Source organism: Saccostrea echinata, unplaced genomic scaffold, assembly GCF_033153115.1.
Source record: "Saccostrea echinata isolate AGI-Se365-2 ecotype Australia unplaced genomic scaffold, CSIRO_AGI_Sech_v1 ptg000025l, whole genome shotgun sequence".
Lineage (NCBI taxonomy): Eukaryota > Metazoa > Mollusca > Bivalvia > Ostreida > Ostreidae > Saccostrea > Saccostrea echinata.
The window spans coordinates 21,445,629-21,468,313 of NW_026889774.1; the positions used below are offsets into that span (position 1 = coordinate 21,445,629).

The following is a 22,685-nucleotide window of genomic DNA, read 5'->3' on the forward strand; positions in this document are numbered from 1 at the left end:
CTTCAACGGCATACAGTGACGTCTCTATATGTGTGAAAAATTCTCGAACGGGACGTTCAACAACAATCAATCAATCAATCTTTCGGTAAAGTGAGACTGGGATCAAAAGTGAACTCGTCTAAGTTTTATAGCCCGGACACTGGGTCATGTAGGAGTGTATTTACAAAACAAAGAAAGGGGCGGGGCGGGGGGGGGGGCAAATCCATATTGCCCATGGTTGGACAATTGAAATAAAATCAAATTAACAAAATTAAAATAATTTCATCCGGTCACTTTCTTTGATATGCTTGAACTTGTTATTCGACATTCAGATACATTGCTGATGTTTTATCAATATTCTAGAGATGGGATCAAGTGCCTAGGAAGATTTAGCATTCCCTGTCGACCGGTCACACCCGCCTTGAGCCCTATGTTATGATCATATGATCATATGTATTCCGTTGTCCAATGTAGTATAAATACAAAGGCGTAACAATTGGAATGAAACACGTCAGACAAGACACGACCAATGATACCGTAGATAATATTTACTAACAAGGTCATTATAACGACCATAGAATTTACGAAATGCTGACATAAAACGAGGTTGTTTAAATCCCTGTAACATCAACTTATCTGTAAATAGCCTGTCTCGGTTTAAAAATAGATCGTACTCAGAGCATTTTCTTGAGTTTCGAATAAGTTGGGAGACGTAAACACCAGATGCAGGTTATAGCGGAATATTACTACAAAAATGAGGAAAGTTCACGGGCTGTTGCAATGGCTCTTCCTTTATTTGTAACTTACCCATTTGAAAATGGATTCGATCATGGCAAACAATGCTAATTCATTTTCATTTCTGTTTTACCAATGAATAATTTTGGTTACAGAATTAATCTGAAAGAAACTTTTGGTTGGTACAGTTTCATACCTTATAATTGATAAAAATATTGCATTCAGCATTGAATTCAGAACTTAATTTGACTTTTGATTAATAGAAGCTACTGGTATCCTAATTCACCTTATTACCCGTCCTTTCATAACTTTGTTTTGTCACAAAGAACTCCTTATATTTGTCTATTAGTAATAATTACATGTATAAAAGCCAGAGAGAAGAAAATACTTTTCCCCTTAGTGTGTACCGAATACGTCTTATTCATTTGTATGGTAGCATTGTAGTCATCTTTTATTCATCTGAAATTCATCTTTTTCATCTTATTTAGTCATCCTTTTCTCATTAGTTATCTTTTTTCATATCACTGTAAATGATTACCATCATTACTGGAAACACGATTGCGGGGTCATTGAGACATAATTAAAGATCTACAAAGGTCGTGTTAAAACACATTCTTTTTAATTATGTAACATTACACAAGTGATAGTAACTATAAGGGTTAAAACATCATTATTTACAATATGGTGTGGAGACAATGGTTACATTTTCATTTTACTGTATCAGTTCTTTGTTAAGATTTCTCTTTACTGACGAATGCTTAAAAAAAACCGTTAGCAGCAAGATTTGAGTTCCTTTCTTTTACGCCTAATATTCTCCAGCTGTAATCTGCGAACGTCATAGGGGAATAAGCCAAGAAAAATACCCAGGACTGGTCGAATAAGATAGCGAAAAACTCCAGCATCAAAAAAATATGTTTTTCTATATCAATTAAGATAAAAAAAAATACGTGCTGTAAAATTCTAAGAATATACTACAATAAAAAAGATGAAGATAACGAATAGTGATCGATCTAAAAAAACAAAACTTCAAACAATTCAAATCTGTGAACAGACCATAAAACACGGACCCCTGGAAATCCTAGAGGTAGGATCAAGTGAGCATTCCCTGTCGACCGGTTACAACCCAGAAACTGTTTTCAAGCATCTTTCTTGATTCTGCGTTGTCCATTATATCTAACTTCTTTTTCTTCTTGTTTAATAATTTATTATGCGTGTTGCTTAAATGGATTTGTTTTCAAAAGTTTTTCGAAAAACTAGATGAATTAAGACACCATAACAGCAACAGCATTATTTTGAAGTAGTTGAATGTACATTTATTTGCAATGTACATGTCTATAAAAGGTAATTGCAGAAACTGAGTGTGAACTTATTCTATGTTGCCAGTTTTTCCCTCTCAACTACAATTAGGGGGAGGGGGGATTGAAAACTCTCATTTTATTAAATTTTATGACTCTAATCTCATTTTATATCACACATCAAAATTGCACAGCTGATATTTACTCGAGGAAGATAGTTCATACTGAGTTTTATTCAGATGATCATCTTTTTATATCAGGTACAATTGTGTCACCCTTTTAAGACATTACATATTTTTCAGTATTCAATCAAAATAGTAAGAAATACTCTATTTTTGAAATAATTAATGCCCAAATACAAAACCAAATGCCCAAATGCCAAACAGTACAGGTTGGATCTGGAAAATCTTTGAAAGTGTGGATAAAAGAAAAAAAGTATTCACTCTTCATTCTATCAACTAGACAGCTAAAAACTGAATTTTCGTCCTAAATTATGCAAGTATGTAAATGTTATAAAAGCCTATGTCTAATTTTTAGCAATCGAAAGCGTATTTATATTCATTAATAATTTTTTTTTCTCATAAAATGAAAATGAAATAGAAAACAGGTAGCGCCCACATGTATATTAGTATTATATCTCAAATAAAAGTATCAAAATCTAATTGAACATTTACAAACCACTATCAATAATGTTTTCAATAAAAGATTTATCAGACTAATATTAATATTTTTATCATCAAATATGGATTACGATACTAGTGACGAAATCTGATTATACTTAACCAAAAAAATAGACTTGAGGCTCAATTTTCACAAATCAAGGCATTTCGTTACAGTATAAAATTAAAAGCCAAAATAAATACTCTTCTTCGAATCGCAGCAATATATTATTATATTTTCCAAATTAAATTTGGATTACCACGAGTGGAAAATAATAAATTCATCAAAAAGGAAGACTTTGTCACAATTAAGATGCTGTTCCCATGTACACATATGTCGTACTGGTTCGTTTCAATTTCAGCACAGAATGTTCAAGCAAGATATATGCAGCAGCAATTATAATATTTCACTCGTTGTTGGGTAGCTGTATTTACTAAATGTAATTCCAATCAAAGAGCATTCAAAGGTCAATGGGCGGGTATTATTATAGGCAGAACCTAATCCTAATTGTGCTTTTGCAAATAAGAAATATTCGTAGCATAAACACGTATTTAAAAAAGTTGTAGATTTATAATTATAACGAATCATAATCTCATAAATCCTGTAAACTATAAAAATCTTGAACAGGACAAAACAAAAAAAAAAAAAAAAAAAAAAAAAAAACACCAGAAGTGAGATCAGGTGCCTGGGAGGAGTAAGCATCACCAGTCGATCGGTCACATCCGACGTGAGCCTTCAGTATTAATTAGAGAAATGGAGTGGTCTGTAGTCAAAATTAGCATTTAAAAAATACCTGACAATTGGTATGGAACACGTCGTTCAAAATACCACCAAACGATAGACTGTATAATGCAAATACTTTCTAACTACCACAGAATTTGCGACATACTGACTCTAAACGAAATTGTAGAATGCTTTGTATCATAAAACTATTTGTCAATAGCCTGTTGCCTGTTCGGTTTAAAAATTTATTGTTCTCAGAACATGTTCTTGTGTACCGAATCAGTTGAGGATAAACGATGGAAATTCTGAAGTCATCATGTTTACTAATATCATATTTTCTAGTTGTTAGTTTGCCATTAAGGTCTTAAGTCAGTAAAACATCAAAGTATGAAACAGATGTGGCAGATTCTGCACAGTGTCTCTTATTTTGATACAACTGAGATTTATAAGTCAAAATGTGAATGAAAATTATTACTGAGTTTACATAGCATTTGTCAGTGAATTAAGAATGAATTTCAAAGAATGTAAGTATAAACATTAAATTATCATTTTTGAAGGATGTAGTCTTGTAATTGCAACTGTCAACGCGTATTACTAAATTTGTTTGCACACACCGTTGCAATTACGAGACATCTTTCAAAATTAAACATCAATGCTTAAATGTTACTTCGGAGGCCATCTAGACAGAACATGCGGAAAAGGCTAAGTCCACTCCCCAGATAATTATAATAATAATTAATTAGAATAAAATAAATAATGTATTTTAAATGTATTAAAAATTTATTTCTAAATTTGACAATAAATATCCATGCTTTAAGTATATCACAGTCTTGCAATATCGTATGAAATAACGGCAACACTCATTTAATATCGCACACAAGGCACACAAAATGCATTAATTTAAATAAAGAAATCTAGCAAGTGCATATTTATTGTAAGGCTGAAAAAAAAATTCAGCTTAACTACAGTCTACGAAGAAATGAATTTAAAAACAATATTAACCATTTTAACATGTGTGGTCTTAAAATGCCTATTCTTGTTATATGTATTCATGAGCTTTTTTGTGTTTTTGATCAAATTCATCATATAAAATTCTGAGAAAAAAGATATAAAAGAAACCAATTTATCTACATCTCATAATATAAATTAATCACAGCATACCTCAATATCTTAATAATTAAAAGTGAAAATTAAAAGATATCCATGATTCAATTACACCGTGTCATTTCCGGTACATTCATATCTGAAGCACTACAGTACGTTAGAGAGAAAAAAACAGCACCTCTTGTAAACTGGCTCGAATGATTTTAGAAATACTTAAATGCAACGTTAATTGCCACATAAAACTATATTTTAGCACAAAATGATTTAGACCATAGTTTTACATGTATTCTAAATGTGATGTATAGGAAGCCAAACTTAAACTGCCAACGTTATATAAGCGATCCTGTTTGGTATGATTCATCATGTTGGTCAAAGTTCCACCAGGCATGCGCAGATTCATATAATCCCACAACACTTTATAGCAAAATCTGTACTGGTCCTGCAAAATCACAATAAAAAATATACATTATACTCAGCGTGGGAAACAATGGATTTGTGTTTACTGGGTATATTACATGTACTTCATACAAAATTGAAGAAAACAGAAACTTTCATTAAAAACAAACATATTAATTGAATTAAGATTATTGTTGTCATTCTAATGATTTATCATCTTCACAATCTCAAGGTTTCATGATATCGTTCCTCTTTACAAAGCCTTGACAAAAGTTGCTATTTGAAAGTCGAGCTAAAAAGTCACTATTTCATTTGTTCCCGATCTAGGACTGGGAACCTATCAGAAAACAATCTTCATTGAAGGTAAGTTTTGTAAACAAATATGACTTGTCTTTAAAATGGAAAGTGCTCATATCATAGGATTTGTGACTAGTTACCTCAATTAAAATACCGGAGAATAATTTTTGGAAGATCCTTCTCCTTACAATCACAAAATATGTGCTATCGCTTTGAGCCATATTAATAACAACAGATTTGAAACTTATGATATATTCTCATTGGTGTTTTTTAATTAACCATTACGTCATGTGTTACCATATGCCCAACTTTTAAATAGCGACTTTTGTCATGGATTTATGAAGAGGAACGATATCACAAAATCATGACATTTTGATGATACTGATTTACGAAGGTACATAAAAGGTTTGTAAAGCATTTACCAGAGTATCCACGATCTGCGGCCTGCGCCTCTTCATGTGCTTAACAGTATGATACACATCAACATCATGGTCCATTTCCATGGCTTCACATATCGTCCATACTGCACAGAAAAGCCCGCTGTGAGTGGCGCCATCTTTACAGTGCACCACTATAGGGGCAGTGTTCTCGTTGGATTGTCTTTGCCAACTCCGCACCAAGTCAATGAGATCTAAGAGCATTGTTTTTGACTTTGGTATGAAATCGTTTTCGCTCCAAGCATTGAACTGAAACTGACGAACGTCACGAGGCGTCGATTTCGGTTTCAGCATGCTATGAAGTTTGAAGTGACGAATTGTCACATTCTCCTGCTGCCATATGTTTGTGTTGTCCACGAAAAACGGTTCGAATTTCTTGATTTTGTCTTCCGGCCAATACTCCGCCGAAGTGTCATCCTCGCTCTTAAAATCCTCCATCATAACAATTGTCTGGACGCCAAGGTCATACACGAGTTTCCAGAAGTCAATTACAGTCGTATGTAGCGGGGACTGTGTCACAATGAAATGATTGTCTAGCTCGTGACTGTCCAAGAACACAGCATTGATATAATTTGTTCGTTCTAGACCACCGGGAGTTCTCAATATTGGTCTGTGTTTGTTCGGAGGGACAACGTCAGGAAAACGATTTTTTGAATAATTCATCGGAATATGAGAATCTGAACACTCTTTCTGAGTCGGTTTTCGAGTGAACAATTGCAAAGATATAAATTGGTCCCTAAGAAACGAGTGTTTTGTTTTCGGATTGCGCATTGTTAATGTGTGGTATTTTTCTTTCAGATCATAGCCAGCACGTGTGTCGCCTGCAACACGAGCTTCGAAAATTGCCTCGTAAATGAAAATATACTGCTTAACTGTCCGCACCATAGCTATTCTATCTTTTCGCATCCTTTTAACAAATGAGTATACGCTTATAATACCTTCTGCCTCGTATTGCTCTAATAAGGCATCAATTGCAATAAAAGTTCCTGTTCTACTCACTCCCGTCCCACAATGCACCACGAGTGGCGACTTGTCATTTCCGTGGTATTCGCGAACCTTATGTCGAAATTCGAGAAGAGGAATAGTATCCTCGGGTACACCATGGTCTGGCCAAGAACAGAAATCGAAGATATGTACAACTTTTGTATGGGCGTTATGTGTCGTTTTAATTTTTACCGACCTAATAACAAAATCAGCATACTCTTTCTCATCAATAAGCGCCAGGGTGAAACTACCGTACTTCACTTTTCCTAATTCAGAGTCTGGCCAGTATTTTGAGCATTTTACAATTTTATCCTCAATTACATTCGTGATCATAACTACTACTTTGATATTATATTGAAACAACATCCTCCAGAAGTCCAGCACAGTCTCCTCGTCAAAGGGACTCTGAGCGGCGATGTAGCCATGCGGCCTGTTGTACCCTTTGATAAAATTAGCATTGATAAAATCACTATTGGAGTTTTCATCCGGGTCCAGAACTACTCTTGTATGGTCATATGGTAACAAGTGACGAAATCTGTTCTTCCTAGAGTTTTTGCTGCGTACTGCGTCATTCCAGGACGCCAATGGCTGGTGAGGGAGTTCGTGGAACTCTTGTTGAAAAGTAACGGGATGAGCTGTCATATTACCTGGAATATTCCCGTTGAGAATAGTTCCATGATATCCGTCATCTGGAACAAGGTCTCGACCAGAAATAATGTACCGACTCTCCCTTAGCGAAAAGATTGTGTTCCAGTGCTCTTGTAAATTATAATCATCAACCGCGGTCAGTTCCACCTTCTTCTCGTCTTCAAACGTGTCGTACATAGGTGGAGAAAAACGATTGGTCCTGGAGCGTAGGAAAAGGATAAGGAAAACTACAGCGATTATTATGAGTATCAGAAGAATGATCACAACGGCGACAATAACGGGTGTGTTGTCTGTTGACGACACCGGAACCACCACCGGAACCATAGGGGCCACCGTGGTTACAATTAATACAGTGGTTGCTGAGGTAGGCATCTTAGAAAAGCTTGTTAGCGTTCTTGGTCCAACAGTGCTAACTATCTCGTAGTATATATCGTACTCTGTATTCTTTTTCAATGGAGGATTCGTTTTCCCGCCATAAACACCACCGTCGCCGACAACAAAAATTCGACTCGTTTTAATTTCAGAATCATTAAATCTTGCCACCACGATCCCTAAGGGACCGCCAGATTGCCGTCGACGTCGCCCTGCTGTCGGTACCTCATAAACATAAATCTGATATGCAGTGAGAGGCCCTGTGTCGATCTTAAATGGGTAAACCTCAATAGTGATGGTTGATTCTGTGGTATTCTTCAGACTTGGAGCGGGAGGTTTTTCTGGAATTCCTTGATAGGTTCTCGCAAAACTTATCGCAGGGTCACCAGTTCCTTCTGTGGTGCTGGCTGATACCTCGATCTTATACTGAGTATACACCAAAAGACCGCATTGATCATGAGAGGTACCCTCGTCAATGGGTTTTATTGTGGTCTTTTCATCGACAATCGTACTTCCGTCAGAAGCTGTACATACGATCTAAAGAAATAGCAAAAGCAGCTGAAGTCATGAACTAAAATTCTATTCATACAAAGAAAAGTCAAGAAGAAAAATAACATCATTTTAACCGTAACAATTACTATAGGGAGTTAAATGGTATACCTTGTAGCTATTAATTACTCCACCCAGAAAGCTTGGTGCAGTCCAGCTAATTTTCAGACAGGTTTCATTTAGTGGGGTAACAATCAGATTAGCGGGAGGGCCGGGGATTGCCTGTTTAGTCTGGGTCTGATTCACATCACTGTAGTTCCCCCACAACCCTGCCTTGGTTCTGGCCCGCACCTTTGAATAAAATGAAATTATGGATTTAAAGATTATTTACACAGCTGTATAAAGGTTTTTTTCGTAACTGAGTATATTTAGTAGCTCATTTTACATGAGACAACTAACCTTTATGTAGTAGGTTGTGAAAGCGATGAGAGAACTAACGGTTACTGAGTTTACAGAGCTCGTTTTGTGTGTGAAGTCCTTGAAGTCTGAAGTTGTACTGAAGGACACTTCGTACTCTCGGATAATTCCGTTACTTGGGGAGGGTACTGTGTATGCGACTTCAATGCTGTTCACCCCCGGAGTAATGGTGGTGATAACTGGCGCAGCAGGTTCTGAAATGTTTTGAAACATAACATTGTAGAAGTCTTCAAAAATTAAATCGACTATAGTCAAGCTTTACAATAGCTTTAGCAGTACATACCTGCTTCGTCTGTGAAGGTTGGAAATTGACTCGGTGGTCCATTCCCCACACTATTCTCATAGGCCACGGCAAACGAATAATTACTATAGGGAGTTAACCCTCCTATAGTCACGCGAAGCTGTAAAGCTGTTCCATTGTCCACTAGCTGCCCAGTTCTAAGGATTCGGAGGGTATATTGGTATCCTACTAGTTTACCGCCTCTTTGCTCGCACTCTGGAGGATCCCACTCCAGCGTCACACTGGTGGCGTTAAAGCTAGTTCTTCTTAGGTTTTGGACACCTCCCCATGGTGCTGAAGGAAATCGTATAATTTTAAGCGCCTGACAATTCTATCTTTATAGATACATCATAGTATAATGAAGTATTCAGTAAATCTGTAATTCAATCATGCATTGATTTAGGTCTACTCACATTCCTCTCGCGTTGTGATGTTCCGAGAAATGGTTCGATCGTTTTCTGTGGAACTAAAATTGAACACTTCTATGACTGCCTTGACATTGTAGCGTCTGTTAGGCAGCAGTCCACTTAAACTGAAAGCACCTACTGTTCCACCAGTTCTGAAATGTTCGGTTTGAAGTATTTCTTTGAGAAAATTATCAAAAAGGGCAAAAAAGAGACAACTCAATAAAAAAAATCAATGACATCTATAATGTGGAATTTCTCAATTTTTGGTCTGGGTTACCTCGATATTTCATTAGTCAAGTTGAGGTCCTTGCAGTCTCCGATACCGACTATCCCGTACGTGATTGTGACGTCACCAAGATTGTTACTGTAGTTTTTCCCAGCCCAGTTTACGGAAATGACATTGTTTACTGAATCGTAGATGACTTCGAACTTTTCGAATAATGATCCTGTAAAAAGCCAAGTATCACTGCAAACTGATTTGCACCAATGCACTGAACAAAAATAATATGTAAAATCCATTTGAATTATCTAAATGATAGATGTTAATGATTTACTTTTTTCTTGAAATAAATCAATCGTAGAGCGTAAATTTATTCACCGAAAGTATGCACAGACTGTCGGCTCAAATACATGTAATCGATTTGATATTTAAATTTCGAAGTTATTGATTTATTAATTTATCAAAATTTTAAATGTTTCGTCACATATATATGAAAAGTGATGTTTTTCTTGCTTGTTTTACTTTTTTATGTCAGTTTTGTCTATTTGTTTGTAATTGATAAATGTACCCGAAATATTGATTTTTGACAAAAATACTTACCTGGGGGAGGTGTGGGGGCTGGGGTCGGGGGACTCAGTGTTGTTGTAGTAGGAACTGAAAAAGAAACTAAAATAATTATCTAAATACCAATTAAGATTTCATGAAACTGGTACTCAAGTAATCATTTGTAAACAAACACCTTAACACTCGTATATTATCAATATAGATATATTTATTAGTGCAGCGTTCATGTACAGAATCTGTCTAGTGATAGCGCCATTCGTGTTTAGAGCATGAAAACAATTTCAAAACATGATACATATTCTATATAGTAGATATATTTTAATGTTTTTCTTTCTTTCTTGGTTGGTTGGCTTTAAATAATCAAGTCTGTATGCAAGATTTGAAGGGTATTTGTAAAGAAAAGGAGGACGTCTGAGAATACAAATCCTCGTCAGGCAGGATTTGGTCAAGAAAATCTATGTGTCAAGCGAGATAATCTTACCCAACAGATTCATAACATCCATCTCCTCTTCTCTATGACAGCGTGGTTAGAATATTTAAAATGTTTTGTCCATGAATTCTGATATGTTTTGCAAGAATATTTGATCAATTACATGTATCTGATGTTAGAGCGCAAATGAAACAATTATTTCAATTTTCTAATTTTGAACTCCTTTTTTCTATACTACATGTATAACATTACATACATTCTCTGCAAAAAACTTATTTCAACTTAAAATCAATAAACCAGTGTCTTTTACATAAGATACATGATTATTTTTTTTTTTTCAATGACGGACTCCAAAGATCAAAATGTTTCAGAACTAGGAAATATCACCGGTACGGAAGTCCTTGGAAGTTTAGAGCCACATTTCATAGCGCAGAAATATGTAGTGCATTGATTTTTAGTTCTGTTTATTAGATACAAATATATATATACATATAAAGTAAATGTATAGTACAGTGTAGTGACATAAATGTTTTATTCAACAAGTATATTTTAAGCAGAGAGATAAGAGACGACTCGAAAATCATATTAGGTTGCATAGTCTATATGCCAAGTCAATTTATATACTACATGTAGTAGATATATAATTCAGAAGTGCGCGCAGTTTTTCTTGTATATGCTTATGATAGGTATATGTGTTTTTAGAACTTACCAGAAGTAGTTTCTACTGTGTAAAAACAACATTTATTTACTTTCTTGCTTAATATAAAAGGACAAGGTATGGTAATGGCTGAATTTGGGTCCATGTTTGATATGAATATCAATAAACAGTTAAAATTGTGAAAATGAATAATTATTTACCTTAAATGATGCTTGTTTTCAAAATCAGTATTTATTTTAATTCAAAGTGTACCTGGAGGCTACAAGAGGGTGACAAATTAGATCAAATTTCCTCAATTCTGATGGAATTTGGTCACATTTACAATACTTTTCACTTTGGAACACACAGAGTACAAGCTTGCCTAAATGATATTTTCATATACAAGACGTATCTGAAATTAGTGCATGGCAAATGTAAACTTGGTAGATAGGCAAGCTTATTCTCTGTGTTTTCTGAGAAAGAAAATGCCTCAAAATTGATGAAAATTTGAATAAAAGTGAGAAAATTCGGAAATATACATATTTTTTGACCTTCCTGTGACCTCTGTGTGTCCCATCTCTTAAAATCAAATCTTTTTTTTTGGTTTTTGAAATAGAGATTACAACAGGTTTTGATCATGAACTATCGCATCGTACTAAGACACACGCAAAATCAGGGCCTGAAAGGGGGCTTAGCCTTTCTTGTCTTTTTCTGGATAGCAACATCATATTTTATATTTTTTTTCAGTTAACTTACTTATACAGGTGGTAGGGTAGAATTGACTCGGAAACCCCGGGGCCACGTCTGTCATTAATTTCCCATCTTCGTCACTCATAACAAGGGTGACCCGGAAGCTGTACAGAGAATCCACATCGAGGCCAGAAAAAGTTTTCGAAACACTGGCCGAAGACAAACTCCTATAATTTTGTACAAAAGTCCAACTATCCGATGAGTTAAATACCAAAACTTCCAATCTGGAATAAATATATTGATATCACTTGCAATGTAATTATGTTTTCTAATAAATCTATTTTTTTAAAATTTGAATTAGCTAAAAAAAAAATTGGGTTTTTTTTTAAATATTTCACTTATAAGTGGCATGTAAGTTTGAAGAAAATTCAGCACGTGTATGAAATGTACAATACCTGTACTCTCCCACGGGGCCATCTCCTATGTCAAGGTCCCTCACCCATTCGTGGAAGGTAACAGTCATATTGCCACATACATTGTCACTTATCTCAGGGGGGTCCCTTAATTTCGGACGCACTGAAAAGGAGGGGTATCATATTTTAATTTTATCCAATTGATTTTTTTAATTATGAAACTTTTCAGTTGAAAATGCAGGTACTACATTAAAAAAACTATTAAATAACCAATCAAGTTGGTATTAATAATATAATTTTTCAGATTTTTTTTTTGCGGAATTTTAATATTCTGATGTTTTGTTTTTGATTTCTGATATAAACTTACATTTCTGACAACCCGAACCGGTATATTCAGGGTGACATTTTCCGGAAGAACAGAGTCCGTTGATGTTACTGCAGGTGTCATTCACAGGGCAGTGGCATTCATATACACAGTTCTTTCCATAAAAATTTGGTTTACAAGCTTCAAAAGTGACGAAGATCAAAAATCAACTTTTGGACTGGAAATGATTAAATTTTTAGGAAAGAAATATTGTTTTCCATAGTTTTGAAGACTTTTATACGAAAAACAGTGTTATTAAATTTAGATCGCGGTCCGCTCACATACATGTTGGTCATTTTAGATGAACTCTGAATTAATCAATCAGATCCTTTCTTGTCAAAGCGTGTGAGCAGATCAAAGCAATTTTACATTATAGATAAATTAAACTTAACGTACGTGTTTGACAGAAAGGCACTCCTGACCAGCCCCATTCACAGATGAAAGATTTACAGAATCCGTCAGTTTTTCTACAGTCTTCTACTCCTTTCAAACAGTGACAGGTACCAGTACAATTCACCCCGAATTTCCCGTCCTCACAACCTGTTAGAATAAAAAAAAATTAAAAGAAACCTTATCAATCTTGAATTTGATATAGGTACTTGTGTACCCACCCTTATTCCTACTTTTAAAAGCATATTTATGATGTATTCGAAGTAAAAATTCTGGAAAATAAACTGCATACATGTATTTAGTATATACATGTATTGTATACAGTACCCACAGTATTAAAATATACATGTATCTGTATTATGCAGTTGTTGTGATTTATAGAATGTTTGTTCAGGGTTCATTCAAACTTGTCAAATTGAATGCATGGTAAAATTGTCGAAGATAATTTTTTTTCTTTAAAAAGACCAACAGTCGAAATGATGTATTTGGGGTGTGTTGGAAAAAGGGGGGGGGGTGTTTCTAAAATATGTATTTGTAAATTTTTCTCAAAAAAGATTATCCAGAAAGATTCACCTCTACAGATCCCGGCTACGGGGTAAAAGCCAGCTGCACACGTGTCGCAGTTCTCCGGACCAGGTCCAGTGCAACGATCACAGGCAATATTGCAACCTGGTGAAATGTTAAAAAGGGAAAAATTTAATTTGTTGAGCAAACTTCATATTTAATGCTTAAGACACTGTTACTGAAATAATGCACAGGAAAACTTGTGACTTGATTTAGATTGTATAACACAAGCTGTGAAGAAAATTACTTGAAAAAAATGTTTATTATTTATTTATTATATTTTACCTCTGCAGGTTGTCCCAGCTTTAAAGAACTGGTCAGCACAGTTGACGCATGCGTCTGGCCCGGGCCCCGTACATCCGTCACAGGCAACATTACAAGCTGGAATAGAGAGCATTTTTAAACAGTTTACTGGGATAGAAAACTGATCTTTTACAGTGTTAATGCACTTTTTTAATAAGTATAAATAGAACCTTAATCTTTTAATTAAAAGATTTTGCGAAAGATTTTCGATTTTTAAAGTAATGATAAAATTTTTAATGCATGTACGTACCAGGAACTAATATCTCAACTGATTCCTAACAAATTTTTTTGGCGGGGTGGTGTTGTTGTTGTTTTTTTTAATTCCAATTTGCTGATTTTGCTTGTTTAGTTTATTATTAGTTTTGCTGTTTTATTTTTGTTTAGTTTTTTTTTGGTCGTATTTTTTTTTCCAAATATTTTTCTAACTATATACAATTTTGTGAAAACTAAGGAATTTTACTGTTTATGTATACACTTCAGTAAGAAATGCTCAAGAGAATTATATTGATATTAATCGCATATCTTAAAGAAGAAAGTGTCCGAGTATACTCTTCTGTAATTTTAAAAAATATTTTGAAGACGATTTCGCTTATGAATTTTCCCTCCTTTCATATTCTTATTTAAAATTGAAATATCGAATTCCATTTGAATAAAAAAATTGTTGGCATCTCTTCAAATGTTTACAACCTTCGGATTTTATGACTCAATAGTGCATCAACTTTAACGTGACTTACTTGTGTACATATATATACATGAGAGAGGCGTTTTATTGCTGTTTGCAGTGCATATATCTAGCTAGTCTAGGTGTATAATCTCATTGAACACATTTAAACACAAAGCTTGCATAGTATCAAAATTTATAACTTTGGACAATCCTCCTTCATAATTCGGGTAATATAATTGAATTTACTCAGTGTTTTGTGGTGTAAGTAAACAAACTGAACACACACCTAGACAGGTCGGTCCTCCTCCCTCCGTACTGTTCCCGCAATACTCCGACGGCTGACATCTGGGGAAACACGTCTGTGAGGCTAATAAATAAAACCATAAAGTCGTAAATTTCCAGGAAACGTACTCTTCTTTAAACTTATCATAATATTACTTGTCTAATGATGTAGCAACCAGTTTTATTTATTTATGTACTTAATGATTATCTTAAAAGTATCCAAGCTGATCAAAATTAGATTTGTGTCTGCATACAAAAGATCCCCTTTTGTTTTTCAATTACGTATATTAAACCGAAAGTACCCGAACTCACGTTCGTGACTTAAGTGTACTATACCACTTCTATATTTGATTCTATCAATAGGTTGAAAAATGACCTTTAAAACAATTTATGAAAAATAAAGTGATTAATAGGTCATTAATCTAATAGTTGTTGCCTTATCTATTTAAACGGTTATATAACGTTTTCAGGGTTCAATGTACCCAGACCTAGCGAAATCCAGAGATTCTTTTAGAAGGAACTTAAGTCTGACTATTTGCACGTGAGTTAATGATTTACAGAGAATAAAGCATTATTTGAATTGAAATTTTCGAAATTTTACATTGATAACACTGTGGTAAATAAACAATACATTTCTTTCCAAATTGCCCCTTTTGTATGACTATTATTTTCTTATTACTATTTTCCTAATTATTTAATCATTCATTCAAATACCATGCAGTGGCACAACTGTGTTCGGGTGGCCTTATTGTTTTTAGAGAAAGAGAGAAGCATAAAATTTTAAAAACAAAACTAGAACGGTTCATACGAGTAGAGAGTAAAAAGAATGCTACATTCACTGTAAAACGTTGAATATATCATTTATTTATTGAAAGCTAGTTATCTATGGATATTTTGATTTTTGATAAATATTTCAATGAAATGAAGAAGCATATGCTGAAAAAATGCGTCCTTACATTCTAAAAATCGACCAGTTTTCGGGATTTAACTACTATGCTCCCCAAAACTTTGTCTTCGACCGATTCAAGGTGAGGGGATATAAGTCCACAAACACCAAGCTTCGTCCACTAGTTAATTTATTTATACAATGTTTCAAAACGAGCAACAAAATTTTGTTTGTCGGTCGCATTATGCAAGAAATATGTGAATATTCCTTTGACTCAGTTATCATGCAGAAAATGAGAAACTGTCAAAATATGAAACTTTTAAAATACTTTTTTTTTTTGCAAATTTATAATATTTATTTATTTTTTTTTTTTTTGGTTGTAGTAGTACGTACTTTAAGTTAACTAATTAAAACAGAAGGGAAATGAATAACCAAATTCACAAATAAAGTAAAACAAATTACCTGCATGTAGTGGAAAAACAACCAGGATGATAAAATAAGTTAAAAGGAAGGTATGATGTGGCATTTCTTCTCTGACATACCGACTGGAACTGAGAAAGAGATTAAGTTGTAAATATTGGACAATACACAATCGCCAAATATTTAAAACCTAATTTGCGCACTTCAAATAATAGGTATTTAATCAGCCTTCATGAGTAATGCACTAATGACGGGTACAATTTTTGTGTTATTTTTTTTCCTACATCTAAAGCTTAGCGAAAATATATCTATTTATGTGTACAAATAATGACACGTGAAATGGATTTAAAGCCCATGTTTACGGTTTATCATAAAGTTTTTACAAGAAATGTAAACAAGTCTTCTCGTGGAACTTGTGTCAACATGCTCGCCTGTTATTCACCGGCCTGTGTATTCAAACTTTTAATAAGTAATGACCATTTTCTTCCTCCGTTTCATAAAAAAAAATTCGATGATACTTCAAAATCTACCCTTTGAAAGGCTGTAAATAAACAATATACACTTACCTTTATTTATTGCGTAACAAGTCAACTGATTATTTTTAGATATTTTTTTTCTAATGTGCAACACGGGGGCAGCCATATTTTTCGTCACGCCCTTTTGTTTACATGCGTTACTAAGGAAATCTACAACGCAATAAAGGTACGTGCTTACCTGCGGAATTTTGGAATCCTGCTAATTTGAAGCCGTCTCCGAAATATTTCTAGCATGTAACTTATTGATTACTGTCTTCTGGGCATTTAAAGGTTGACATTTCCAATGCGCATGTGTAAGAAAGCACAGAATACAGTCATTATTTCACTAAAGATTAATCAATAATTCATCCGAAGATGTTATCAATGACAATGTCGAGGATATTGACAATCTTGGTAACGAACGATGATGAGGAGTCACAACCGGAGAGTTCATAATTACAAATAATATCCAGTGCCATGACCACTGTGATCATTGTAGCAGAAATTAGTTTAAAACGTCCGCTTGTATTTTTTTAATAGAATCCCTTGGGAGAGTATGTGGAAAGTGCGCATTAAAAAGTGTTTCAGTTTTTGAAATTGCTATTTTCCATAAAATAAATAAATAGAATTATTCATGAAATTTCGTTCATTGCTGCGTTTTCCATTTTCCATTGCTGTCATATAATTTTAACCGCTGGTTATTTCAATGCAAATTTATACTGCACTGCTTTCATTTCTGGATGCAGGACAAATGAATTTATTGTGCATGCTGGTTCGTACATTCATTTTAACAATCATCATACTCTATAAAAAAAATTGCATATTAAAGTGCATATTTATAAAATATGAAATTTTGTTTATGCTTAGTATGATCACCAAAATTAAAAATTTATTTATCAATTTAAAATCGGGCTCGGTAATAAGTTCGGGATGTCGTGCGATGTTGTTTATGTTCGTTACTAAGGTATTAGAATGTGAAAGTAGACGCCTATTTTGACTCATCCCGTACTGTTATGATATAACTTTGAAGTTTTATAGACGGACATTTAAAATCTTTCAAAATAAATATTTAATGGAATTGGAAATGCTCCAGTTTAATTTACTGCGCATGTGTGAATGTTGACAGTCTTTCAATGTAGGTCTTGCCATCCTGTTGCACTGATTCCGAGCGAGGCCCTTATGGCTTTATGATTTTGTCAACAGATGACCATGGAGAATGTAGGGATAATGATTTTTACATTACTAGTGCTTGTTTTTCCCGTGATTACAGGTAAGGAATTCATTTTCTTAATTCTAATAGCAAGAACATACACGTTTCGATAATTTGTTTACAGAATGAATGTAATGGATTACAAAATTTTTATACACATGACTTATCATCGATTTGAATTGGTGCTCTCTCTCTCTCAAATAAAAGATCTACCATATAGAAATTTATTTATGTATTTATTTGTTAATGTTTTATTATTATTATTATTATTGAAGGACAGAGCATTTCGGTACGATTCAGTGGTACCGGGGCGACAGCTAATCAGGGTAGAGTAGAGGTGCTCTATAACGGTACATGGGGGACGGTGTGTGATGACCAATTTGACACGGCGGATGCTGGGGTGGTGTGTAGGATGCAGGGATTCAAGTAAGCATCGATTTTTTTTATTTTTGAATTATGAATTGTCTGAATTATTCAGAAAAGACGTTACATGTATTTAAATTTCAATGGGAAGGAAAAAATTATTTCTGCCAAATTTCAATACATTATAATTTTTTAAAGTTATTTCCTTTATTTACTATTCCTAAGTAGTTTATAGAAAAACTGAAACAGTTTTATTTGGTTTTATATATTTTACATGCATTTTATACGTGTGTGGCGGTCTAGTAATAATAATCGACCCCCCCACCCCCCCCCCCACCCCCCCGAAAAAGAAATCCCATTGCAACATTCCAATTAACGCTAAGAATCGTGACTATTTATATATCGAACTAATAAGCAAGGTTTTTGATAGTAAATCTTTGTCATGGTATGATACATGTACTTGGCTTGCTAGCACTTTGGTATTGATTTTGTCTAGGCGCTTTCACATGAGTGTAATATTATGTACTCAACAATAAAGAGATGATAGCGGTAATTACATTTTATAGATCTCATTCAAGTTTCCTTTATACACAGATCTAATGATCATAATAAAGGAAATGTAATTTTTTTTTAGAAAAATAGTTATTACTTGTATTTCAAACAAAACTACATAATTTATTTTTTTTTTATTTTAGTTGTATAAATTATCATCCAAAGTTTGGCTTTATTTTATAATTAATTGATACAGCATTTGGAGCATAGAAATTATTAATTTTTAATTTAATTTTTTTTGTAAGTGAGGGAGGAACGGCCATTACGAATGGAACATTTGGCGCGGGAACGGGCCGGATATGGATGGATGACGTGAACTGTGACGGCACAGAACAGTCGATCGACCAATGTCAGTTTTCAGGTTGGGGTAACACCAACTGTGGTCACAATGAGGATGTGGGGGTCCACTGCCGTACATCAGGTGTGACTGCGGCCCCAACAGGGACACCGACTACCCGCGCTCCAGCTACCATCCAACCCAACAACTGTACAGCAAGTAAGTCACAAACCCAACAACTGTTTGGGATGGGTATCGCCAAAAATTTCGTATCGTGATATATCACGATTTTTTCCTAAAATATCGCGGTAAAATCGGGATATTTTTATATGGATTTTTTACTACAATTTCAAATAAATTTCCTTAAGTTTTCTTACAAATACACTGTAAAATTATAACTTTACTTTATTTCAATTTTATTTATATAATATAAAGCATGCTTGGATGCCATAGTTTAACTTTATTCAACATTTTTTTTTTACACTTCATGTAATTTTTATTTAATAGTTCAAATAAATAAACATGATAAATGAGTAATTTCTTTGAATTTATAATCGTGTACAAAATACCAGTATTTTTGTCTCTGTATCATGATACGTATCACGCAATAAAAAATCACGATATACTGGTATACTGATAAAATCGCGCATCCTTAACAACTGTACAGAGAGTAAATTTAAAAAAAAACAACAACTGTACAGTAAGATAGTAAGTCACAAACCCAACAACTGTACAGAGAGTAAATTAAAAAAAACAACAACTGTACAGAGAGTAAATCAAAAAAACCAACAACTGTACAGCAAGATAGTAAGTCACAAACTCAACACTGTACAGAGAGTAAATAAATAATAATAATATAAAAAAAAACTGCACAGCAAATAAGTCACAAACCCAACAACTGTATAAAGAGAAAATCAAAAAACCCAACAACTGTACAGCAAGATAGTAAGTCACAAACTCAACAACTGAACAGAAAGTAAATAAATAATAAAAAAAAAAACATCTGCACAGCAAATAAGTCACAAACCCAACAACTGTACAGAGAGTAAATCAAAATACCCAACAACTGTACAGCGAGATAGTAAGTCACAAACTCAACAACTTTACAGAGAGTATATTAAAAGAAAAACCGAACAACTGTACAGCTAGTAAGTTACAAACATAACAAATGTACAGCAAGTTAGCAACAAACCCAACAACTGTACAGAGAGTAAATCAAAATACCCAACAACTGTACAGCAAGATAGTAAGTCACAAACTCAACACTGTACAGAGAGTAAATAAATAATAATAATATAAAAAAAAAAAAACAACTGCACAACAAATAAGTCACAAACCCTACAACTGTACAGAGAGTAAATAAAAAAAACCCAACAACCTTACAGCAAGATAGTAAGTCACAAACTCAACAACTGTACAGAGAGTAAATCAATATACCCAACAACTGTACAGTGAGATAGTAAGTCACAAACTCAACAACTGTACAGAGAGTATATAAATAATAAAAAAAAACAACTGCACAGCAAATAAGTCACGAACACAACAACTGTACAGAGGGTATATTAAAAGAAAAACCGAACAACTGTACAGCTAGTAAGATACAAAGATAACAAATGTACAGCAAGTAAGCAACAATCCCAACAACTCTACAGAGAGTAAATAAAAAAAAAAACCATGGCAACAAATGTACAGAAAGTAAGTCACAAACCTGACATCTGTATATCAAGTTAATAACAAACCCTACAGATGTACAGCTAAGTCACAAAACCAACAACTGTTCAGCTAGTAAGTCCTTAACCCAACAACTGGCTTCGGGGCCATAAAACTGAGACGAGCTCACTTTTGATCTTTGTCTCACTTTTCCACTATATACATATACCTTTTGTAAAAGTGAGACTTAGATAAAAAGTTAACTCATCTCAGTTTTATGGCCCCGGAACCTGCACAGCAAGCTAGTCACAAACCTAACAACTGCACAGCAAGTCATAAACCTTGACAGCTGTACAGCAAGTATGTCAAAATTCTAACAACTATACAGCAAATAAATCATAAGCCAAACAACAGACAGCAAATAAATAAAATATTCAACAACTGTAAAGCAAGTAAGTCACAAACTCAACAACTGTCCAGAGAGGAAATAATAAAAACAACAACTGTATAGCTAGTAAGTCACAAATGTAACAACTGTACAGCAGGAAAATCACAAAATAACAACTGACAGCAAGTAAGTCACAAACATCAAGTGAATCACAAACTCAACAACTGTACAGCAGGTAAGTCACAAACCAGACAATGGTACATCAAATAAATCATAGACGCAACAACTGTACATCAAGTGAATCACAAACCCAACAACTGTACATCAAGTGAGTCACAAACTTGACAACTGTACATCAAGTAATTCATAAACCCAACAACTGTACAGCTAATAAGTCACAAACCCATCAATTGTAGATCAAGAAAGTCACAAACCCAACAACTGTTATAAATCATAAACCCAACAAATTTACAGTAAGTCACAAACCCATCAACTGTTATAAATCATAAACCCAACAACTGTACAACTAATAAGACACAAACCCATCAACTGTAGATCAAGAAAGTCACAAACCCAACAATTGTTATAAATCATAAACCCAACAACTTTACAGTAAGTGCAGTAAGTCACAAACCCATAAACTGTACATCAAGTAAATGAAAAGTCCAACAGTTGTACAGCTAGTAAGTCATTAAAATCAAGTAAATTAAAACAACAAATGTACAGCAATTAAATTAGTCACAAACCCAACAACTGCACAGTGGGAAAGTCAGAAACCTAATATATATATATATATATATATATATATAATGGTGAAAGAAGTCAAAAACCTAATGAAATAGTAATAATGTTAATGAATACATGTATTATTCAGCCTTGAAAATAAACAAAATAAATACACAGCGGAAATAAGGTTGCTCACTGTTGCAGATGTCTGACAGCATAATGAAACAGACCAACTAACGTGTATAACCGGAAATAACTTTATGTTTTACAGTGTAATTTCACAAGTTCACTGAAGCTACTTTTTTTCGCATACCTATTTAGAATGTCTTATAATCTATACCAAGGGCATATTAAAAGTTACACAGACACCAGGTTTGATGGATAAATTTGTCATTAATTATACATGTATAAAAGACGACAAATCAGATAAAGGGGAGATCACTCTTACCAACTTTAGTTCTATTTTTGCCATTATATTACCTTACAGCTACTGCTCCAACTGCCCCCCAAAACTGGGACGTACGAATTGTGGGCCCCACAGACCAGCGAGGACTCGGGTTCGTGGAGGTTTACCTTAACAATCAATGGAACGCCATCTGCGATGACCGCTGGGGCAGAGCCGACGCCCAGGTGATCTGTAGAATGCTCTGTTTTGAGTAAGTATTGTATACATTTCAAAAACATTTTCCGTGATTCGTTGTAGTTGATTATTATTAAACTTTTTTGTTTTTGAAAAGCATATTTCAGAAAGCTTAAAAACATTAACCAAACAACTGTACATCAAGTAAATTATTAACCAAACAACTGTACATCTAATGAATTATTAACCTAACAACTGTAGATCTGATGAATTATTAACTCAATAACTGTACAACAAGTAAATCATAAACCCAA

The 22,685-nt window shown here is 34.0% G+C and overlaps 2 protein-coding genes across 2 annotated transcripts in view; one reads left to right on the plus strand and one right to left on the minus strand.

Annotated features, from left to right (window-relative positions):
* Nucleotides 1–4,204: 4,204 nt before the first annotated feature.
* Nucleotides 4,205–16,717, minus strand: LOC133192153 (receptor-type tyrosine-protein phosphatase kappa-like). Its single transcript, XM_061328049.1, has 17 exons — nucleotides 16,677–16,717; nucleotides 16,153–16,241; nucleotides 14,809–14,889; nucleotides 13,841–13,936; nucleotides 13,565–13,660; nucleotides 12,998–13,141; nucleotides 12,605–12,742; nucleotides 12,280–12,400; nucleotides 11,891–12,108; nucleotides 10,104–10,157; nucleotides 9,561–9,729; nucleotides 9,290–9,435; nucleotides 8,880–9,170; nucleotides 8,579–8,790; nucleotides 8,291–8,470; nucleotides 5,612–8,167; nucleotides 4,205–4,935 (listed from the first exon to the last, which is right to left on the minus strand). The coding sequence occupies exons 2-17, from the start codon at nucleotides 16,214–16,216 to the stop codon at nucleotides 4,774–4,776; spliced, it is 4,728 nt and encodes a 1,575-aa protein (XP_061184033.1). The 5' UTR covers nucleotides 16,217–16,241; nucleotides 16,677–16,717; the 3' UTR covers nucleotides 4,205–4,773.
* Nucleotides 16,718–17,633: 916 nt separating this feature from the next.
* The window catches only part of LOC133192953 (deleted in malignant brain tumors 1 protein-like), a gene marked incomplete at its 3' end in the record, with an annotated part of 28,200 nt that continues 23,148 nt past the window's right edge, over nucleotides 17,634–22,685 (plus strand). The window contains exons 1-4 of the mRNA XM_061328954.1: nucleotides 17,634–17,895; nucleotides 18,111–18,261; nucleotides 18,996–19,246; nucleotides 22,279–22,447. Coding sequence (XP_061184938.1) covers nucleotides 17,829–17,895; nucleotides 18,111–18,261; nucleotides 18,996–19,246; nucleotides 22,279–22,447 — 638 coding nt within the window. The remainder of the gene's footprint in view (nucleotides 17,896–18,110; nucleotides 18,262–18,995; nucleotides 19,247–22,278; nucleotides 22,448–22,685) is intronic.

Bases quoted from the DNA above. Each gene is read 5' to 3' on its own strand.
- LOC133192153 (XM_061328049.1), bottom strand. From the start codon at position 16,216: ATGCCACATCATACCTTCCTTTTAACTTATTTTATCATCCTGGTTGTT. The intron at 13,142-13,564 runs GTGAATCTTTCT...TTATTCTAACAG, and splicing joins CGTAGCCGGGATCTGTAGAG to GTTGTGAGGACGGGAAATTC. The intron at 9,730-10,103 runs GTAAGTATTTTT...GGCTTTTTACAG, and splicing joins AGCCCCCACACCTCCCCCAG to GATCATTATTCGAAAAGTTC.